At 40.3% G+C, this 17,098-nt stretch overlaps 2 protein-coding genes across 3 annotated transcripts; one reads left to right on the top strand and one right to left on the bottom strand.

The window, feature by feature from the left end:
• Nucleotides 1-1,405: 1,405 nt before the first annotated feature.
• LOC149265544 (chaperone protein dnaJ 49-like) lies at nucleotides 1,406-15,106 on the top strand. Of its 2 annotated transcripts, XM_089429587.1 has the most exons (3): nucleotides 1,406-1,564; nucleotides 1,769-2,892; nucleotides 14,709-15,106. In XM_089429587.1, exon 2 carries the CDS (start codon nucleotides 1,806-1,808, stop codon nucleotides 2,886-2,888), a length of 1,083 nt encoding a protein of 360 aa, XP_089285713.1. In that variant the 5' UTR covers nucleotides 1,406-1,564; nucleotides 1,769-1,805; the 3' UTR covers nucleotides 2,889-2,892; nucleotides 14,709-15,106. The 2 variants fall into 2 exon arrangements, with proteins under 2 accessions (XP_089285713.1, XP_089285711.1); XM_089429585.1 differs by lacking the exon at nucleotides 14,709-15,106 and having other exon boundaries at nucleotides 1,769-3,173.
• Nucleotides 3,749-6,061, bottom strand: LOC149265545 (uncharacterized). Its single transcript, XM_089404702.1, has one exon. The coding sequence runs from the start codon at nucleotides 6,059-6,061 to the stop codon at nucleotides 3,749-3,751; it is 2,313 nt and encodes a 770-aa protein (XP_089260828.1).
• Nucleotides 15,107-17,098: the final 1,992 nt, after the last annotated feature.

A 17,098-nucleotide genomic window follows, 5' to 3' on the forward strand; every position in this document is an offset into this window, starting at 1 on the left:
CCTTGTTGCAGATAGCAGACTTCAACCGAAATCACAGATAAGTGCTCTAATCATAGTTTTGAAATTGAAGTTAATTAGTTGAATTGCATGTTGAATATAAATTACTTGATTAATTGCATGTTTATTTTGGGTTCTTACATTTTGGAAGCCTTTCAGGGGGGTTTTTCCAATCTAATTTCTCTAAAATCCGGAATTTATTGAAATTACAAGTTTGATGAGTAACCTTTGCACAATCTAAGTGCCATAGGGGGTTTTCAGGTGCTGAATCCATATATACAAAACAAAAAAACCAGTTTAAATAACACAAATCAAGATTTCACCTCAAAGTCCAAAAAGTCGCACTAAAACAACTATGTTATTAAAAGCCAAATTTACACTTCTTAAGAAAGTAAACTTAATATTTAATCCTAAATTAAATACAAATTATACGAGGGTCATAAATTTCAGTGGTTTAAAATACATCGCACTAAAGACAACTATATTATTAAAAGCCAAGTTTACACTTCATAAGAAAGTAAACTTAATATTTAATCCTAAATTAAATACAAATTATACCAGTATCATAAGTTTCAGTGGTGTAAAATACATCTAATCTCGGAAATACATGATTTCTGCCAATTGCTTAGTTTAAACTAAGATTCCAAGAAATCCTCGCTAATTTTTTTAATAAAATTAACTTCAAAAAGTTACCAAAAAACTAAAAATATCTAATAACATTTCAAATGTTTATCTTATTTTAAAAACAATAATAATTAAATTTTACACTAATTAACTTTATTTTATTTTTATTTTTCATTGTTTACTTTTTTTTCATCTTAAATTACATTCCTAAGCCAGGAAACTAGAACCCAAATACAAGAACTAGGGTTGGAATTTCAAAAGAGTTTTACTTGTCAAAGTTGATATTTTTCAAAGTGTCTGATCCATTTTTATAGTTTCCAACCAAATTCCAACCAAAATATTAAGATTTTGTACTTTTTACACTGTATTTATAAGAAATTTTTCGACATAAATCACACAATATTTACACAATTTTGTAAGATTTTACACTGTATTTGATGAACAAATCACGCCATGACAAACAATTTACCCGTGCAAGGAACAACGCCCTCACTGACTAAAGTGTCACGACTGGGTTTACACTAATTGACTTGTTCCCACCAAGAAAATAACTTCCCAAAATTTTTTTTGACCACTCGCCCAAAAATTACCTTGCTTCCATAGGAACTTGTAATTCAGGTAACGCCTCGCATAGGAGGTTAACCATAACCATAATTGGAGAGGAACTCTTTATATATAGTTTAGGCAAGACTTTGAACTCGTGAAGGCGATCCTTGAATACCGGTCATAGCCCGCCGACCTTGACCTCACCGGCACGGGCCAGTCATCGTTGTCCTCTCCCAGAGCAATACTCTTATTTTTTTCCTCGGCCTATTTTTCAGCAATCTTTTCTTCTTCGTTTCTTGAAGAGGAGGAGGTGAGGAAACGCCCTCCGGATGCAGATCGGGTCGAAGGCCGACCAAATTCGAACGCGCGACCTCTAGATCGTCTCAGCACGTCCATGGTAAGACCAAATTCGTCAAGTTATTACATTTCGACGATTGCTCTCCTGTATTTTTCACCATCATTGGCCCTGTTTGTGACAAATTCAGGGGTTTATTTTATCGAGAAATCTGACTATATATGCGTACTAGGGTTTTAAGAATTATTTTACCCGTTCTGCTTGCGGAGCTCAACCTTTTGATAAATTTAGCAATATTTTAATCAGGAAAGTAGCTTATAGGCATCCCGCCATCTGAGTATCCATGGATAGCAACAAAGACGACGCCTTGAAATGCCTGAACATCGGCAAAGCGGCCATCGCAGCCGGAGACACAAACCGTGCACGCAAATTCCTGTCGAAAGCCCGTCGCCTGGATCCTAGTCTCTCCCTTGACGAGCTCCTGGCGGCATGCGCTGAAGATGCTAATAACGGTAAGGAATCCTCCACCGAAACTCCGATTTCTAACCAAACCCGAGATGCAGATGCGGCCAAAATGTCTGACGTTTCTAGCAGAAATTCGAGCGGAGCCAGAAATTACACAGACGAGCAGGTGGAGATTGTGCGGCAGATTAAGAGGAATAAAGATTACTATGTCATTTTGGGGTTAGAGAAGAATTGCTCCGTAGAGGATATTAGGAAGGCCTACAGGAAGTTGTCTCTCAGGGTTCACCCGGATAAAAACAAGGCCCCCGGTTCCGAGGAGGCCTTCAAGGCCGTTTCTAAGGCCTTCCAGTGCCTGAGCAACGAGGATATGAGGCGCAAATATGACGTTACAGGCCCCGATGAGGATTTCGAGTTAGCCCAACAACAACATGTGAGGAGACGCAGGGCGCATCAGGGTTTCTATGACGAAGGATTCGATCCGGATGAGATTTTTAGGTCTTTTTTCTTTGGATCTCAACAGTCTGATTTTTTCACCAGGGCCCATGTCATGAGAACCAGGGCGGCGGCGGCGGCTGGGGCGAACAGCGGTGGCCGCACTCACGAGGCCGTAGGCGGCTTCAATTTGGTCACTCTCTTGCAGATTTTACCCATCTTGATTCTGTTTTTGGTTACTTATTTGCCTTATTCAGAACCCCTCTACTCGCTGCAGAAGGCTCATCCTTATCAATTCCGCAAAGTTACTAAGGACTACGGAGTGCCGTATTATGTCAAATCAGTTGATTTTGATAAGGAGCTTCAGCCGGGTAGCCCGCAGCGGGCTGATCTAGAGCTTCAGGTTGTTAGGGATTACAAGGGTTATCTTGGGAGGTACTGCCACATGGAGTTACAGAGGCGCCAGTGGGCGAGGCACTTGGAGACTCCCTACTGCGATAAGCTCAGGCAGTTCGAAACTGTTAGATGAGCTGGTACGAACAATAGTATCAAGTTTATAGGTATCAATTTTACAGGTCAAGGTTGCGTCAACCTTTCAGTTGGATTTTTGAAGCATTGTTGTTCTGTGTTAGTATGACGCTCTTCTAAAGTAGCCACCTTCTTTGCGTATTTACAGTGGTTGTTTACTTCATCATTTATTCGATTTATTTGGTGTCTGCAAATATATGCTATCAGAAGGCCGAGATGGCTTGTATAAAGTGCAATAATCACATAAATTTTTATTTAGGAAATTTAGTCTTAAAATTCACTATGATGCAGTTCTTTTCTTGTTGTTGAGGAGAGATCAGTAGGGAATATGGACGGAAACTGAGATGTATGGCAGCCAATATACAATCAACTGTTCTTGGATGTCTATTTGTTCAAAGTTGTTTCAATTAAAATTAAAAAGAAAAAATGATGTCAACCATATATCAGACGAGAATATTTGCCTTTTGAAAATGTGTACATATCATGATTTCGTGGTTTTACATTCAAACCCAATTCCCGCCTTCATGTCTATTGCTCTGTCAAGATTGTGCTGGAAATGATGTTAATACTTTATCACATACTTTTATGGTAAGCATGGCAGTTTCTTTTTTTCCACTGGAAAAATCAGTAACTTTCATTAATGTTTGAAAATTACATAAAGCAGATGCCGAGGCATTACTGGATTGTTCATACAAAATTCACCTCATCAAGGTGTTGTTCTGTAGGTATAAGCAAAACTGTTCTGTGTACATTCATCTGACTGTGTATTCTATCTGTTGTCCGAAAGAGGACTCTGTTTATAATCATAATATCCATGTTCTACATATGTCTATTAACAAAAAACAAAAACGCCATTGTCTATCAGCTGTTGGGACTGTTGTCCCTTTGTTCTCTTTGATCTATGAATGGCCCGTGGTAAAATTGATACTCCTCTGCTCCATTCTGCTCCACTATTATCCCCTCGCCTCGGGGAAGTAACGAGGCCTCTTTGGATAATTTGTCAGCTTCGCTGTTATGCTCTCTGTAAATATGTAAACATGTGCAATGGTTAAATGCTGCTTTGAGTATGAGTGCATCATGTAATAAATTGCTGAGAGTGTGTGTATGACAAGTAGTGATATTGTTAATCCAGTTAACAACCACCAATGAGTCCCCAAATATATTGATTCTTGTATGATGATGTGATAATGCAAAATGTAGAAGATTGTGGACAGCAGAGAGCTCAGCGAAATTATTTGATCCATTGCCAAAGCCCATTTTTGCAAGGTATCGATGGTGTTCATTTATGTGCAATACAAAACCCCCGCCACATCCATCCCGATTTGCTGCTCCGTCGAAGAAAGCCCACGGGATGGTTCTATCAAAGTTGGGCATGGGCTGTATGGATCTCGGTCTCGGGGGTGGAGGGTCTGGTAACTCATGATATGCTGCAATGATGGTGGCCTCTACCCGATTCCATGATATCAATCGGTCTTCAAATATAGACCGATTTCGAGCAAGCCATATATGCCAAGTAGCCACAGGTGGGAGGTTTTGTAATTTAGCGTCCGGATGACAGTGAGACCAAGTATCCCAAGCACTCCTAATATCGATCCCTTTCCAATTGACAGCGATACCCAACAGATTACATATGTTGTTCCATAGGTTGAGGATGACAGGGCAGAGGAGGAATATATGATCCTGAGTCTCTGATGCATTTTTACAGAAGATACACCATGATGGGCCAAAAATGGCTCTGCGGGTGAGATATTCCCCTGTGGGTACATTGCCGTTTAGTGCACACCAAAGGAAAAGTTTGGTCCGTGGAGGAGCCTTGAGCTTCCAAATGGATTGCCACCATGACTGTAACGATTCAGGCATTCTGTGAGAAATGAGAGCAGTGTATCCAAATTTTGGAGCATATATACCATGATCAGCAATGCACCAAATAAGTTCATCCGGTCCTTGTTTTATACGAATGTGAGATTCAGATAATGCCTCAGTATAGTGATCCCATTCCTGATGCCATTGTAAAGGGAGATCCAATTGCTGAGCGGATTTCCAAGCCTGGGAAAATATATCAGTGCCCTGTTGGTCTGCGATCTGTGCAAAATGTCGGATATCCCGGGCCTGTAAGTGCATTATAAGATCTGGATTAAGGATATGTCTACCCCCACAGTTAATCCAAGGATCCAAACCAATTCTGCCTGTCAATCCATCATTAATGCGCCAAGCAAGATTGTTCCGAATGAGAGGAAGGGATTGAATCAAGGCCTTCCAAACCGATGAGCATCCCATTGTTGACCAAGTAGGGAAACGGGCCCAATCCAAAATATTATGAGGCCAAATGTATTTATAATAGACTACCTGTGTCCAGAGATTTTGACAAGTAAGCAGAGTCCACCCCATCTTGGCGGCCAGTGCTTTTGCAAATTCAGGTAGTTCCTTTAGTCCCCATCCTCCCCACTTTTTGGGCAATGAGATTTTCTTCCATCCGATCCATGCAAATACTCTTTTATCCTGACTCCCATTCCAGAGGTATCGGTTGCATAACTGCTGTAGCCGCCCCAGGATGTTTCTAGGAATCCAGGCTAGGGCCATCCAGAACACCGGGGTGGCTTCTAATACAGACTTTATGAGCACCAGTCTACCAGCCCTGGAGAGATATCTGAAGCTCCATCCTGTGAGTCTTTTTTCCAATTTGGCAACCAACCAGACCCAGTCAGCAATCCTTTGGCAAGTAGGTTTCAGATTGAACCCCAAATATTTGAGACCTCTATCCAGGGGGTGGACCGAGTAAGGGAATGCTTGTAAGCCAGTCTGGGTTTCCTGTACAGATGTGCGTGCACAGGTAATGGTTGATTTCATCTGGTTTGGCATCATACCCGTGGCAGAGGAAAAAAGTTGTAGAATCTTTGAGAAAGTTCGAGTGTCACGAACACTGCCATTGAGAAGTATAAGAACATCATCCACAAAGAGTAGATGGGTGAGATAGCAAAGGTCAGTTATGCGAAGGCCCCCTATGTCTCCAGATCGCTTGGCCGCTTCCATGAGGCGGCTGAGACCTTCCATGACCAGCATGAAGAGTAGTGGCGATAGAGGACACCCCTGCCTCAGACCCCTCTCCGAATGAAAAAAATTTGTGGCCGAACCATTGATAAGAATACTGAAAGATGGAGTGGTAATGCAGGCCATGATCCAAGAAATGTATGCATGAGGGAAACCCAGATGGATGAGGATCATTTTGAGATAGAGCCAGCTGACACGGTCAAAAGCTTTAGACAGATCGATTTTGAGGAGGATGGCTTTTAAGTTCTTCGACCAGATGGAATGGAGGGCTTCTTGAGCGAGTCCAATGGCCTCATGGATCTGTCGAGATTCGAGAAAAGCAAATTGCTGCGGGGCAATGGAACGGGAGAGGATAGGTCTAAGTCGATTTGCAATGGTCTTCGAGATGATTTTATAGAGGCAGTTACACAAAGAAATGGGTCTGTAGTCATCAAAGGACGCTGGGGAGTCAGATTTGGGGATGAGAGCGATGAATGCAGAGTTGATGGCATGATATAATGATCCAGAAGTCCGGCTTTCTTCAACCACCTGTAGTAAGTCCTGACCCAAAACATCGAAGAAAGCTGTGTAGAATTCAATGGTCCATCCGTCCGGCCCTGGGCTTTTGTCTTTTTTGAACCATTTCAGAACTCCTTCCAGTTCCTCAGCAGTGACCGGGTCAGTTAAGGTCTCCACATCTTCTTCCTCCACGAATCTCGGGAAGTGGTTAGCCACATTAATAATATCAAGTAAGTTTTCTTCTCGTGGACTCTTGTAGAGGTTCCTGAAATGAGTGATGCCCAGGTGAGCGAGCTTATTGAAATTGTCCGCTATTTCTCCATCCGGGGTAGGGAGCTTCCAGATAGTATTAGATACCTTCCTGCACTTTGCAAAGTTATGGAAAAACTTTGTGTTGTCATCCCCAGCTTGAATCCATAAAGCTCGGCTCCTTAATCTAATGGATTCCTCTCTCTCTTTGAGAATCTTGGCTTTTTGATTCTCAAGATCAATAAGCCTACATTTGTCCGCAGCTGTCATGAAGCCCTGTCCTCTGTCATCGGTGAGTGAACATAAGTCCGCTTCAATATGGGAGAGCTGTGCTGTTTCACGTTCCAATTTCACCCTTGCCCACTTAATAGTAATATGTTTGATTTCTGAAAGGTTCCTGCAGAAACCTTTGGCAAGAGGAACAGAGTCATTGATGGGATGAGAGGCCCAGTAATCCTTTATCAGCTGGATGTAGTCCGGATCCTTCAGCCAAGAGGGATTGAATTTGAAGGGTGCCTTGGGTTTCTTGGAAGGACCCTGAATCTCCAGGTATATAGGATTGTGGTCCGATACCCCCCTCGAGCCAACCCATTGTCTGAAGAGATGCAGGTGCTGAAGAAGAGGGCCCTTTAACAGAAATCTGTCAAGTCTGCGGGCAAGTGCAGCATCCCCAACCTGTCGGTTCCGCCATGTAGGAAGGAGACGCTGCAATGGAATATCCGAGAAATCTGATTGTTCCAGTAGATTAGTCATATAATCAGTGATAGAGTCAATTTGAGCCTCAGTGCCCCATGACTCCCTGAAACCCAGAGAGAAATTGAGGTCTCCTCCTATAATAACATGGTCTTCATTCAACAAGGGTAGTTGAAGAGTATTCCGCCAGAATGATTCTCTCTGGGAGCATGGAGCATATATATTGACAATCCTGAGATCCATGCCAAGATCAGCCGAGAAGAAATCCAATCCAATGAACCCTGCACCTCCCTAGGATGAGATAGGATTTATGGACCGAGGGTTTAATCCAATGGCTAGACCCCCAGATCGTCCCACAACATCATTTGCAAAAAAACTCCATCTTGGGACCATGGCTTGCATGACACGAATAATTTGATCTGCAAAGCAGAGGGTTTCTTGTAGCATGATAATGTCGATAGGCTCAGTATCAATGAGCCGCTTCATGGCTAGTTTTTTGGAGGAACTAGCCAGTCCTCTGCAATTAAAAGAAAGACACTTCATGGGGGAACACCTCTCGGGGTGTGCCCTGCTCTAAGAACCCTGTCAATGGTCGCTTGTCGGCCAGAGACCACCTCTGCCCCAGCTTGTTTGATGGCTTTAGAAAGGTGTGATTTTCTCCCTCTGGTATGCAATGATGCCCTCTCAGGTATGACAATGCCCAGACCCGAGTGACCGACAACCTGCTCTTTTGATAGATTCCGAGACCGAAGGAAATAAGGGTGAGGAGGGGAGGATGGGCACGGGGAGGAGAAAGACTCGGGAGATGTAGTAGAGATAATAGGGTCAGTGCATGCAAGAGGAGATGATAATGTGCAGGGAATCATGGATATATGTGCAGATGGACCAGAGGCATGATAATCATCAATAGACGAATGCAAAGTTGGGAAAAAAGAAACAGAGATCATACCCGCTTCTGCCGCCGAACGAGCCCTAGTTTTTGGAGGCGAGGATCTCCGGAGCCCAGCATCGTCCGCGGGTGGAGAGGCCGAAGGGGCCGGTCCAGCAGAAGGAGGACGAGAGATGATGGGGGAAGCCGTCCTGGTAGTCGCCGGGGTGCCTTTCACCGAATCTGCAGCTTTCTTATTGAGTGGACAGTCCTTCGCGAGGTGTCCCACTTTGTGGCATCGTCTGCAACGGAAGGGAACCCCTTCATAGTCCAACAACTGAACACGAATGCACCTACCCCACTGAAGCGTGATCTGTTCCTCGAGTCCCTCTCGAGTGTCCAGATGAACCAAGATCCGTGCAAGTGTTCGATTCCCAGATTCCACATAAGTGCGATCGTAGTCCAAATATGTCCCCAGGGCATTGCCAACCCTAATAAAAACTTCTTCGTCCCAGAATGGAATTGGTAAACCTGGGAGTCTCACCCAGATTGGTCCGGCACCGAGCTGCTCGCGCTCTGGATCGAAGAGGGGATTCCAGCGCTTGAGAAGGACCGAGGCCATTTCAATATGCCAATATCGGCCCAAAACGAGGTTTGTTTGATTGACCTTGGAGAATTTAAGAGAGAACCATCCTCTGGGGAGGACATGGACCTCTGGAAGGTCGAAAAGGACTCCACCCCAGATCTCCTTAACCCAAAGATTGAGCCTCTGCCTCGAGTATGATCGACCCCTGACGTGCCCAACCAACACGGTGTTCGCAATGTCCATATAGTCGCCGAGAGGCTTTGCTTCGTCGAATTTGATGGAGATGTCCCTTGTCGTCGATCTGACACACTTTACCTTTTTAGATCCGGAACGGGGGGCCGACGGATGATCCACCAGGGGATTAGTGATACCTTCCCGGGGAAAAGGGTTAGTGGGGAGGGAAGAAACCGCAGGCGTCTCAAAGCATCCGGAAGGGCGGATACCTGAGACAGATGGATGAGTCGCAGGTGTAGATGTCTGCGGAGGGTGAGGCACCGAAGGGATGGACGCCAGAGGGTCAAATGCGGGCGATGGGGGAGTATGGGAGGCCAGGAATTGTAGAGACCCAGGCGAAAGCGGAGGAACCTCGAAAGGCGGAGATACAGGAGGAAAAACTTCTGCAGAGGATGGAACGGGAGCCGGAAAAGGTTGGTGCGCCGGAATAGAAGAGGATGCGGAATGGGGGAGCTGAGAGCGAGAGGTAAAATGAGGAATCCCGAAAATAACATTCTCCGGCGAGGGATCCGCCGAATAATCCACCGCTTCATTCTCCCAGTTGTCCATAACTGATACTATGTCGGTGACCGAAAGGGACAGGCGAGGATTCCAATGGTGAAGCTGCAGCTGTAGAGTGCAGAACCGTGACCGCAGCAGATGACCGTCACGGAGCTATTGAACCCTATGCCCTACGAACCGTCGAAATCGATGCCCTACGAACCGCAGGAGATGCGCATGAAACCCTAACCCTGTCCTTTTCACGAGCCCATTTCGCCTCCACCGAGTGGGGGGCGTCTCACTTGACTTGCATCCAGCATGGCAGTTTCTTATGTTAAAGGCATTTTTAATTTTTGTTCAGGAACAATTTCTCTAGGTATCAACTAAATACGATCGATGAGAAATTGTAAATTTGTATGAAGAATCAATCTCTTAGGATCCTTGTAGTCTATGCAGGGCTTCAAGTATACCCATACATTGTTTTTATTTAAATCTTCGGTGCTGGATCACGTTCTGTGTTGTAGCTCCTGCCTTTGCCACCTCTAAAAATCTCAGGAAATGCGTACTTCTTCATTTTGGCATTTTGGTTGGAACCATACTCACTAGGTGTGCATTTAATATTGGAATGGGCAAGCATGATATATGCAAGGTGAACTGGAGAAGTATGCGTTACAAACAATTCCCAAATATTTACCATTAAAAGGTGTTCCTATTATCTATTTTTTTGATACGTGTCTGAACCTGATTTAAAATTAGACAAAATTGGAACTTGTTGTAGGAAAGATTGTGCTAGTGCATTTAGCCTGCTTAAGTTTATTCCCTCCGCCCCCTTTTCTTGCATCTTTCTCTGTGCCTCATCGCATTTGTATTTAAAAAATGAAACTACTAAAATAGAAGCTTGAAGGTGAAAATAATTTTTTTTGGACCTTATCAAACAAAACTGTAGCTATTCAAACATGTTTATGAATAGGAAATCAAGACATCAGAGGAATTTTGGATTCCTATTATGGGTGTGTTTATCAGTAACTTAGGTGGTTTACATTATTGTTGCCATGTGAGTAATACTTGGTAATGGTTATCTGAGAACTCTAAAGGGAAAGCACCATGCAAAATATGTGTGCCCTACACCCGAGTTTTCTCATTTAGTTCAATTTTTATAACTTGCTTGTTGACCGAAAACTTCAAGGTGAACCACTTTTCATTCTCAGTGTGTGCCCCTCACAACATTTTTGTATGGTTCATGGGGTGTTCACCTCTCTATTATTTTGACAAATATTTAAACCATCTCATAACTCGATATGATATGTAGGAGTAAGGCAATGCTTTTGTTCTAAAAGATTCAACTTGGAACTATGCAAGTGGTTTTACCCATTTTGAATGTTAAAGCCGTATGGATAATGTGTTTATTCTGCTTTGTATGAAGCTAACATTTGGTTCTGTTGTTTGTATGGATGTATTGTAGAGTTTACCAATTCCATTTGTAGTGACACTCCTATTATTCTCACTGTTATTGATGATCTAATTTAAGCTGGATTATCATATGACATGATACAAGTAATCTATGCTTCAAAATGCCAAGAAAGACATGTGAGCTTTCACTGAACAATTGATTATCACAAGAGTCTTCAGCATTTTCCTATACTAATATGGCTGAAAAGATTATTACTTTCTGTTTGGAGTTTTTGTTTGCCTCCCAAGTATAAAGTTGCTATGAAGAAGCAATGTTCCACCAAGTTTTTGTTGCAGTGAAACGTGAGAATGGGGTAATGTGTCAGAGACTCAGAGATAACGCCAACTTTTAGGAAACGATATGGGAAATGTCAGGGTTCTTGACAATAGGGGACTGTCTGAAATACTAAAAAAAGTTTAATATATGAGAATAAATGGCAAGTCTCAAACATGAACCTGCGTGATACTAAGGAAATGTGACAAGTATTTAAGGAGAAACATGTGCTGTATGCATTGCACTGCCACATGTTTATTACCGGATCAACTCTCTGTGTGTAGAAGTCTGGCTTGTGATAATGAATTTGGTGATTTTCATTGTCTATAATCCTGACAAACTTCAATATGACCAAACTTGTTCCTTCATCTTTCAATTGTTATGTTAAGCTTCTCCATCTTTATCTGTCGATGCCTTGTTTGCTCCTTGCTACTCTGTTGGTTAAAGCTGGCTCCTGTAGAAAGTTTGGCAAGAGAAATTGCATCATTATCTTGAAAGGAGTTAGCAACCTTGCCTATGCAAGCTTGCAACTAGATCTCCAAATGTGAGATTAGTGTGATTGTTTTCAACATGGACCAAACATTGGTTAAATATCAAAACTATTTATCAGTAGTACATGTTTCCACATTAAACGGCAACTAGAGCTTAGAATATGATCTTGGAGCATTAGAAGTTAACATGAAGACTTGGCCTAATTATTATAGTTATTAAATTTTGCTCAACAGACTCAACTGCTCCATACAATCTGGACCAGTAGTTGCACGTTATCCTCTATCAATAATTTTCATACCAAATGTTACTTCTACTGCCGTCTTCCCTTGGGAGACCTTTGTACCTTTTCACTGCTACAAGTAAAGAAGCCTGGCTTGTGATAATGGATGCAGTGATTTTCATGTCTATAATCCTGACAAACTCCAATATGACCAAACTTGTTCCTTTTCATCACTGATACAAGTAAAGAAGTCTGGCTTGTGATAATGTTTGTGGTGATTTTCATTGTCTATAATCATGACAAACTCCAATATGACCAAACTTGTTCCTTCATCTTTCAATTGTTGTGCTAAGCTTCTCCATCTTTATCTGTCGATGCCTTGTTTGCTCCTTACTACTCTGTTGGTTAAAGCTGGCTCCAGTAAAAAGTTTGACAAGAGAAAATGCATCATTATCTTGAAAGGATAGCAACCTTGGCTATGCAAGTTTGCTACTAGATCTCCAAATGTGAGATTAGTGTGATCGATTTCAACATGGACGAAACATTGGTGGTTAAACATTAAAACTATTTATCAATAGTACATGTTTCCACATTAAAGGGCAACTAGAGGTTAGAATATGATCTTGGAGCTTTAGAAGTTAACATGATGACTTGGCCTAATTATAGTAGTTAAAGTTTGCTTGACAGACTCCACTGCTCCACAGATTCTGGACTAGTAGTTGCACGTTATCCTCTATCAATATTTTTCACACCAAATGTAACTTTTACAGCTATATTTCCTTGGGATCCCTTTGTGCCTTGATACAAGTAAGGAAGTCTGGCTTGTGATAATGAATTTGGTGATTTTCATTATCTATAATCCTGACAAACTCCGATATGACCAAACTTGTTCTTTCTCGTCACTGATAAAGAAGTCTGGCTTGTGATAATGAATTTGGTGATTTTCATTGTCTATAATCCTGACAAACTCCGATATGACCGAACTTGTTCTTTCTCGTCACCGATACAAGTAAAGAAGTCTGGCTTATGATAATGAATTTGGTGATTTTCATTGTATATAATCCTGACAAACGTCAATATGACCAAACTTGTTCCTTCATCTTTCAATTGTTATGTGAAGCTTCTCCATCTTTATCTGTCGATGAATTGTTTGCTTCTTGCTACTCTGTTGGTTAAAGCTGGCTCCAGTAAAAAGTTTGACAAGAGAAAGTGCATCATTATCTTGAAAGGATAGCAACCTTGGCTATGCAAGCTTGCAACAATATCTCTAAATGTGAGATTTAGTGTGATCGTTTTCAACATGAACCAAACATTGGTGGTTAAACATCAAAACTATTTATCAATAGTACATTTTTCCCCATTAAAGGGCAACTAGAGGTTAGAATATGAACTTGGAGCTTTAGAAGTTAACACGACATCTTGACCTATTTATAGTCCTTAAAATTTGCTCGACAGACTCAACTGCTCCGTAGAATCTGGACTAGCAGTTGCACGTTATCGTCTATCAATATTTTTCATACCAAATGTAACGTTTATAGCCATCTTCCCTTGGGAGCCCTTTGTACCTTGTCATTGACTAAGTTTTCCTAGCAGGAAATGCTCTAGCAATACAACCTAGTAAAACGTATAGACTTACTTAGCCAACACTAATCCTTCCAAAGTAAGAATGCAGCTGTTTGTATGCAATTTCATCTCAACGAAGTCATCAATACAATTATGTGGCCTGGAGTCTTGGTTTAAGTTTTCTTGGGCAAGGTGAAGTTCCTTTTTATTTGCTCTCATCTCTTCTAGAGACATTTTCCAAGATACCCAATGTGCATGAGCTTTTCCCTACCAATGTATTGGAAATGACACTTTGGGAAGGATGTAGTCAAATAGTGCGGTTTCACCTTTCTAAATATCTACTATTGAGATAATATAGCTTTGTAAGAAGGCAGTAGTCTAAATGTAAGACTGCTTCACCAAAGATTAAAAGACGTAATATTGCTACCTTTCCTTATCCTGTTACTGTTGTTGAATTTGTACATGTGTACCAAGTTCTTTGTTGCTAAGATATAGCCGTCGGTTCTCATATCATCTTCATGCCCTCGTGGCCCCTTAGCTTTTAGATCTGAGTCTTTTCAAGGTTTCTGATATTTAATGGCTATACAGTTTAGTTCTCTGTCGTCCACATATTGAGGACATATTTCTATGATAAGATACATAAATTTCTCGCCATTTTGAAGCAATCTTTTACTAGCTCCATGTAGTTTCTTTGGGGGTAGTTAAAATGGAATAATGTACATCTTATTCCTACAGACAGTGGGCTTCTTGATGATTTAATGGCTATACATTATAGTTCTATTTTGTCCACAGATTGAAGACATAATTTCTATGATATGGTACATAAATTTATCGCCATTTTGAAGCAACCTTGTACTAGTTTCATGTAGTTTCTTTTCGGGTACTTGACATGGAATAAGATGCATCTTATTCCCATAGACAGCGGGTTTATTTATGATTTCCTTGCCAAGGAGATGTGCTTAGTATACAATAGAATTTGTTTGGTGTCCACCATATAAAACCTGAAATGCATGCTTCTTTCCCTAAAGTGGGGTATTCCCAAGTACATAAACACCTCCACAATTGCAGTGTTTTTCCACTTATATTGGAGATGCTATGCTTTCTAATTTTCACTGATAGAGGTAGATGATTATATGATTACTAATTATAGATCCTATGTCATTGTAGAATAAATTGACGCAATCTACGGTTGCATCCACTTGCTCTTTGATATGACTATAACAAGACGTGACGAAATGGGAGCTGGTTATTGAATTTTGGAGAAATTCATCAAAGGCAGTGATCTATCCATTTTTACCTTTATAATGTAATTGAGGGCACTTGCTCTCTAAACACAGAACTATGGTAGAGGGATATCCATGTCTTGTTGAATCTCGAAGGTGAAGGGGGTTAGTTAGTTTACTAGTAACAGCATCTCTTGTTTGCTGAGTCACTCTATTATTGACAGTGGCTTTTGTTGATGCATGTTATCAAAAGACTAATTCTTGCAATGCAAGTTTGGCAAAACCCCAGGTTGATTTTGAGCCTTATTATTGAAGTTTATTTGTCCAGCTTTCTGGGTTTAACTGAGACTTATTAGGGCTAGAAGTAAGATGCATTGACTATTTTGAAAACATGTATGCTCCCCTTATTCAACAAAATTAATAAACATTATTGACATTCTTTTTTTTCCAAAGAAAACCTGGCTAGCAAATTTAAGGGATACTAATCCACATTTAAGGTGGTGTCCCTATCAAACTGGTTGACAGAGAGACAAGTGCACCTTCCTTGGGGGATTTGAATTGGTTACATATTTGAAATAAACTAACAACATTGATGACAACCAGTTGAAATAAACTAAAAATTATTAAGGGAAGAACAGAGAAAAATACATGGCAGTAGAAAATATAAATATTTAATTTTTCCCAAGTGGCACAGTAATCTTCCTTTTTGCATAAATTACAATGTTAGTTACTGCGTTTCTTAAGTTACAACGAGTAACCTCTTTTCTTAAAGTAAGTGAGCGTGATAGGTGTATGCATACCAACCATATTAAGACACTCGAAAACATGTTTTTACAAAGTGTCTTTGTGAAAATGTTGACAACTTTTCTTTAGTTGGAGTGGAGAGAAGTATAGTTGTTTTCACGGAGTTCACGAAGAAAGTGATGTTGAATTCAATATGCTTTGTGTTCCCATGGAAGATGGGGTTCTTTGCCAATACTATGGTGTTTGATTATTGTAATTGTAAAAAATATTATGTTGTTTAGATAACTGTAAAAAAGTATTGGATTTTGTTGTGATAGATAAATTTTGCTATAGTTTTTCTCAATCAAGCGACTTTGTTGGCAACATGATTATACACTTTGTACTTGGCTTCCCTTTATACTTGGTTTTGGTAGAACAGAGCCATTGTTCTTTGCATTTTACTCTTTCTCAGCTTTTCTAGCTTTTCTTTATACCTGGCTTTGGTAGAAGATAGGGGCATTGTTCTTTGCATCTTACTATTTCTAGATATAGTGTCTAAACCTAGTTAAAAGAAATAATTAAAATGGATTTACAATCATAGTCAAAAGGAACCATTACAAATTGATTTACAATCATTGGGATCACTTGAACAATCCAAATTGACGTAACTTGCCAAAATAAACTTCTCTTTCAAGGTATGCTCGATGTTGCTGTATGAGCGTTTTAATAAATTGTATTTAATTTTCTAAATCTGAGAAGTTTTAGAGAATTCTAGATTTTTAGAAAATATTAGATTATATAAAAAGTCTAGAAAAAATATGAAAAATAAAGAAGAAAAGAAAGAAGAAAGAAAAAAAATCTGTTTTATTTGGGAAGAAGTTGGGTTCTTAAAAAGATAATTATTATTATTATTATTATTATTATTTTTTTTTTGTTTCTTATATATATATTATTATTATTATTTTATTGTTTGTTGTTCTCCGAAGAAAAAACTGGAGAGTTTGAAAATATAAATAAAAAACTGTAGAGTTTGAAAATATAAATCATCTGTTGAGAATATCTAACAAAAATGCATAGCTTTGCATCATCAATGTAGATTGTTCAATGCATATGCATAGATATGAAATATTAGCCAAAAAACAAAACAACATTATGGATCCATTTGCATGCCCTCTATGATGGGCCGATGATAATATTCATACGCTTGTCTATTTGTTTGCTTCAAGATTTTCCATGTTCCCATATTTTGAGTGGTGCCTTAGATGAGGAGTCAACATTTGTGTTTCTTTCCTTGTAAATGTGACATCAAGTGACATGGTCAAAACACTGCTTCAAAAGATTTATCTCCTCAATAATTGGACATAATGTGTGCATTTGGCACGTAGGAATTATTGTTGAACCAGTTTACGATAATCTTTGAATCTCCAAATATCCGCAAACTATGAACTCCCTTTTCAATAACAAACAGTGGAAGCAACTTTAGGCTCATGAGTTTATAGAAGTTATTTGTGCCATGTTCAAACCACTCGAGTTTGAAAATATGATCTTGAATTAAATACATGATGACTCCTACCTCACATGCAACTCCTCCTAAAAGATGACCTTTCTCTA

The sequence above is a fragment of the Pinus tabuliformis genome, chromosome 6 (assembly GCF_031772625.1).
Source record: "Pinus tabuliformis cultivar Carrire ecotype Pingquan chromosome 6, CPIR1, whole genome shotgun sequence".
NCBI lineage: Eukaryota > Viridiplantae > Streptophyta > Pinopsida > Pinales > Pinaceae > Pinus > Pinus tabuliformis.

What these genes read in the sequence shown, in the direction of transcription:
- LOC149265544 (XM_089429587.1), top strand. Translation starts at nt 1,806, where the DNA reads ATGGATAGCAACAAAGACGACGCCTTGAAATGCCTGAACATCGGCAAA.
- LOC149265545 (XM_089404702.1), bottom strand. Translation starts at nt 6,061, where the DNA reads ATGGCCTGCATTACCACTCCATCTTTCAGTATTCTTATCAATGGTTCG.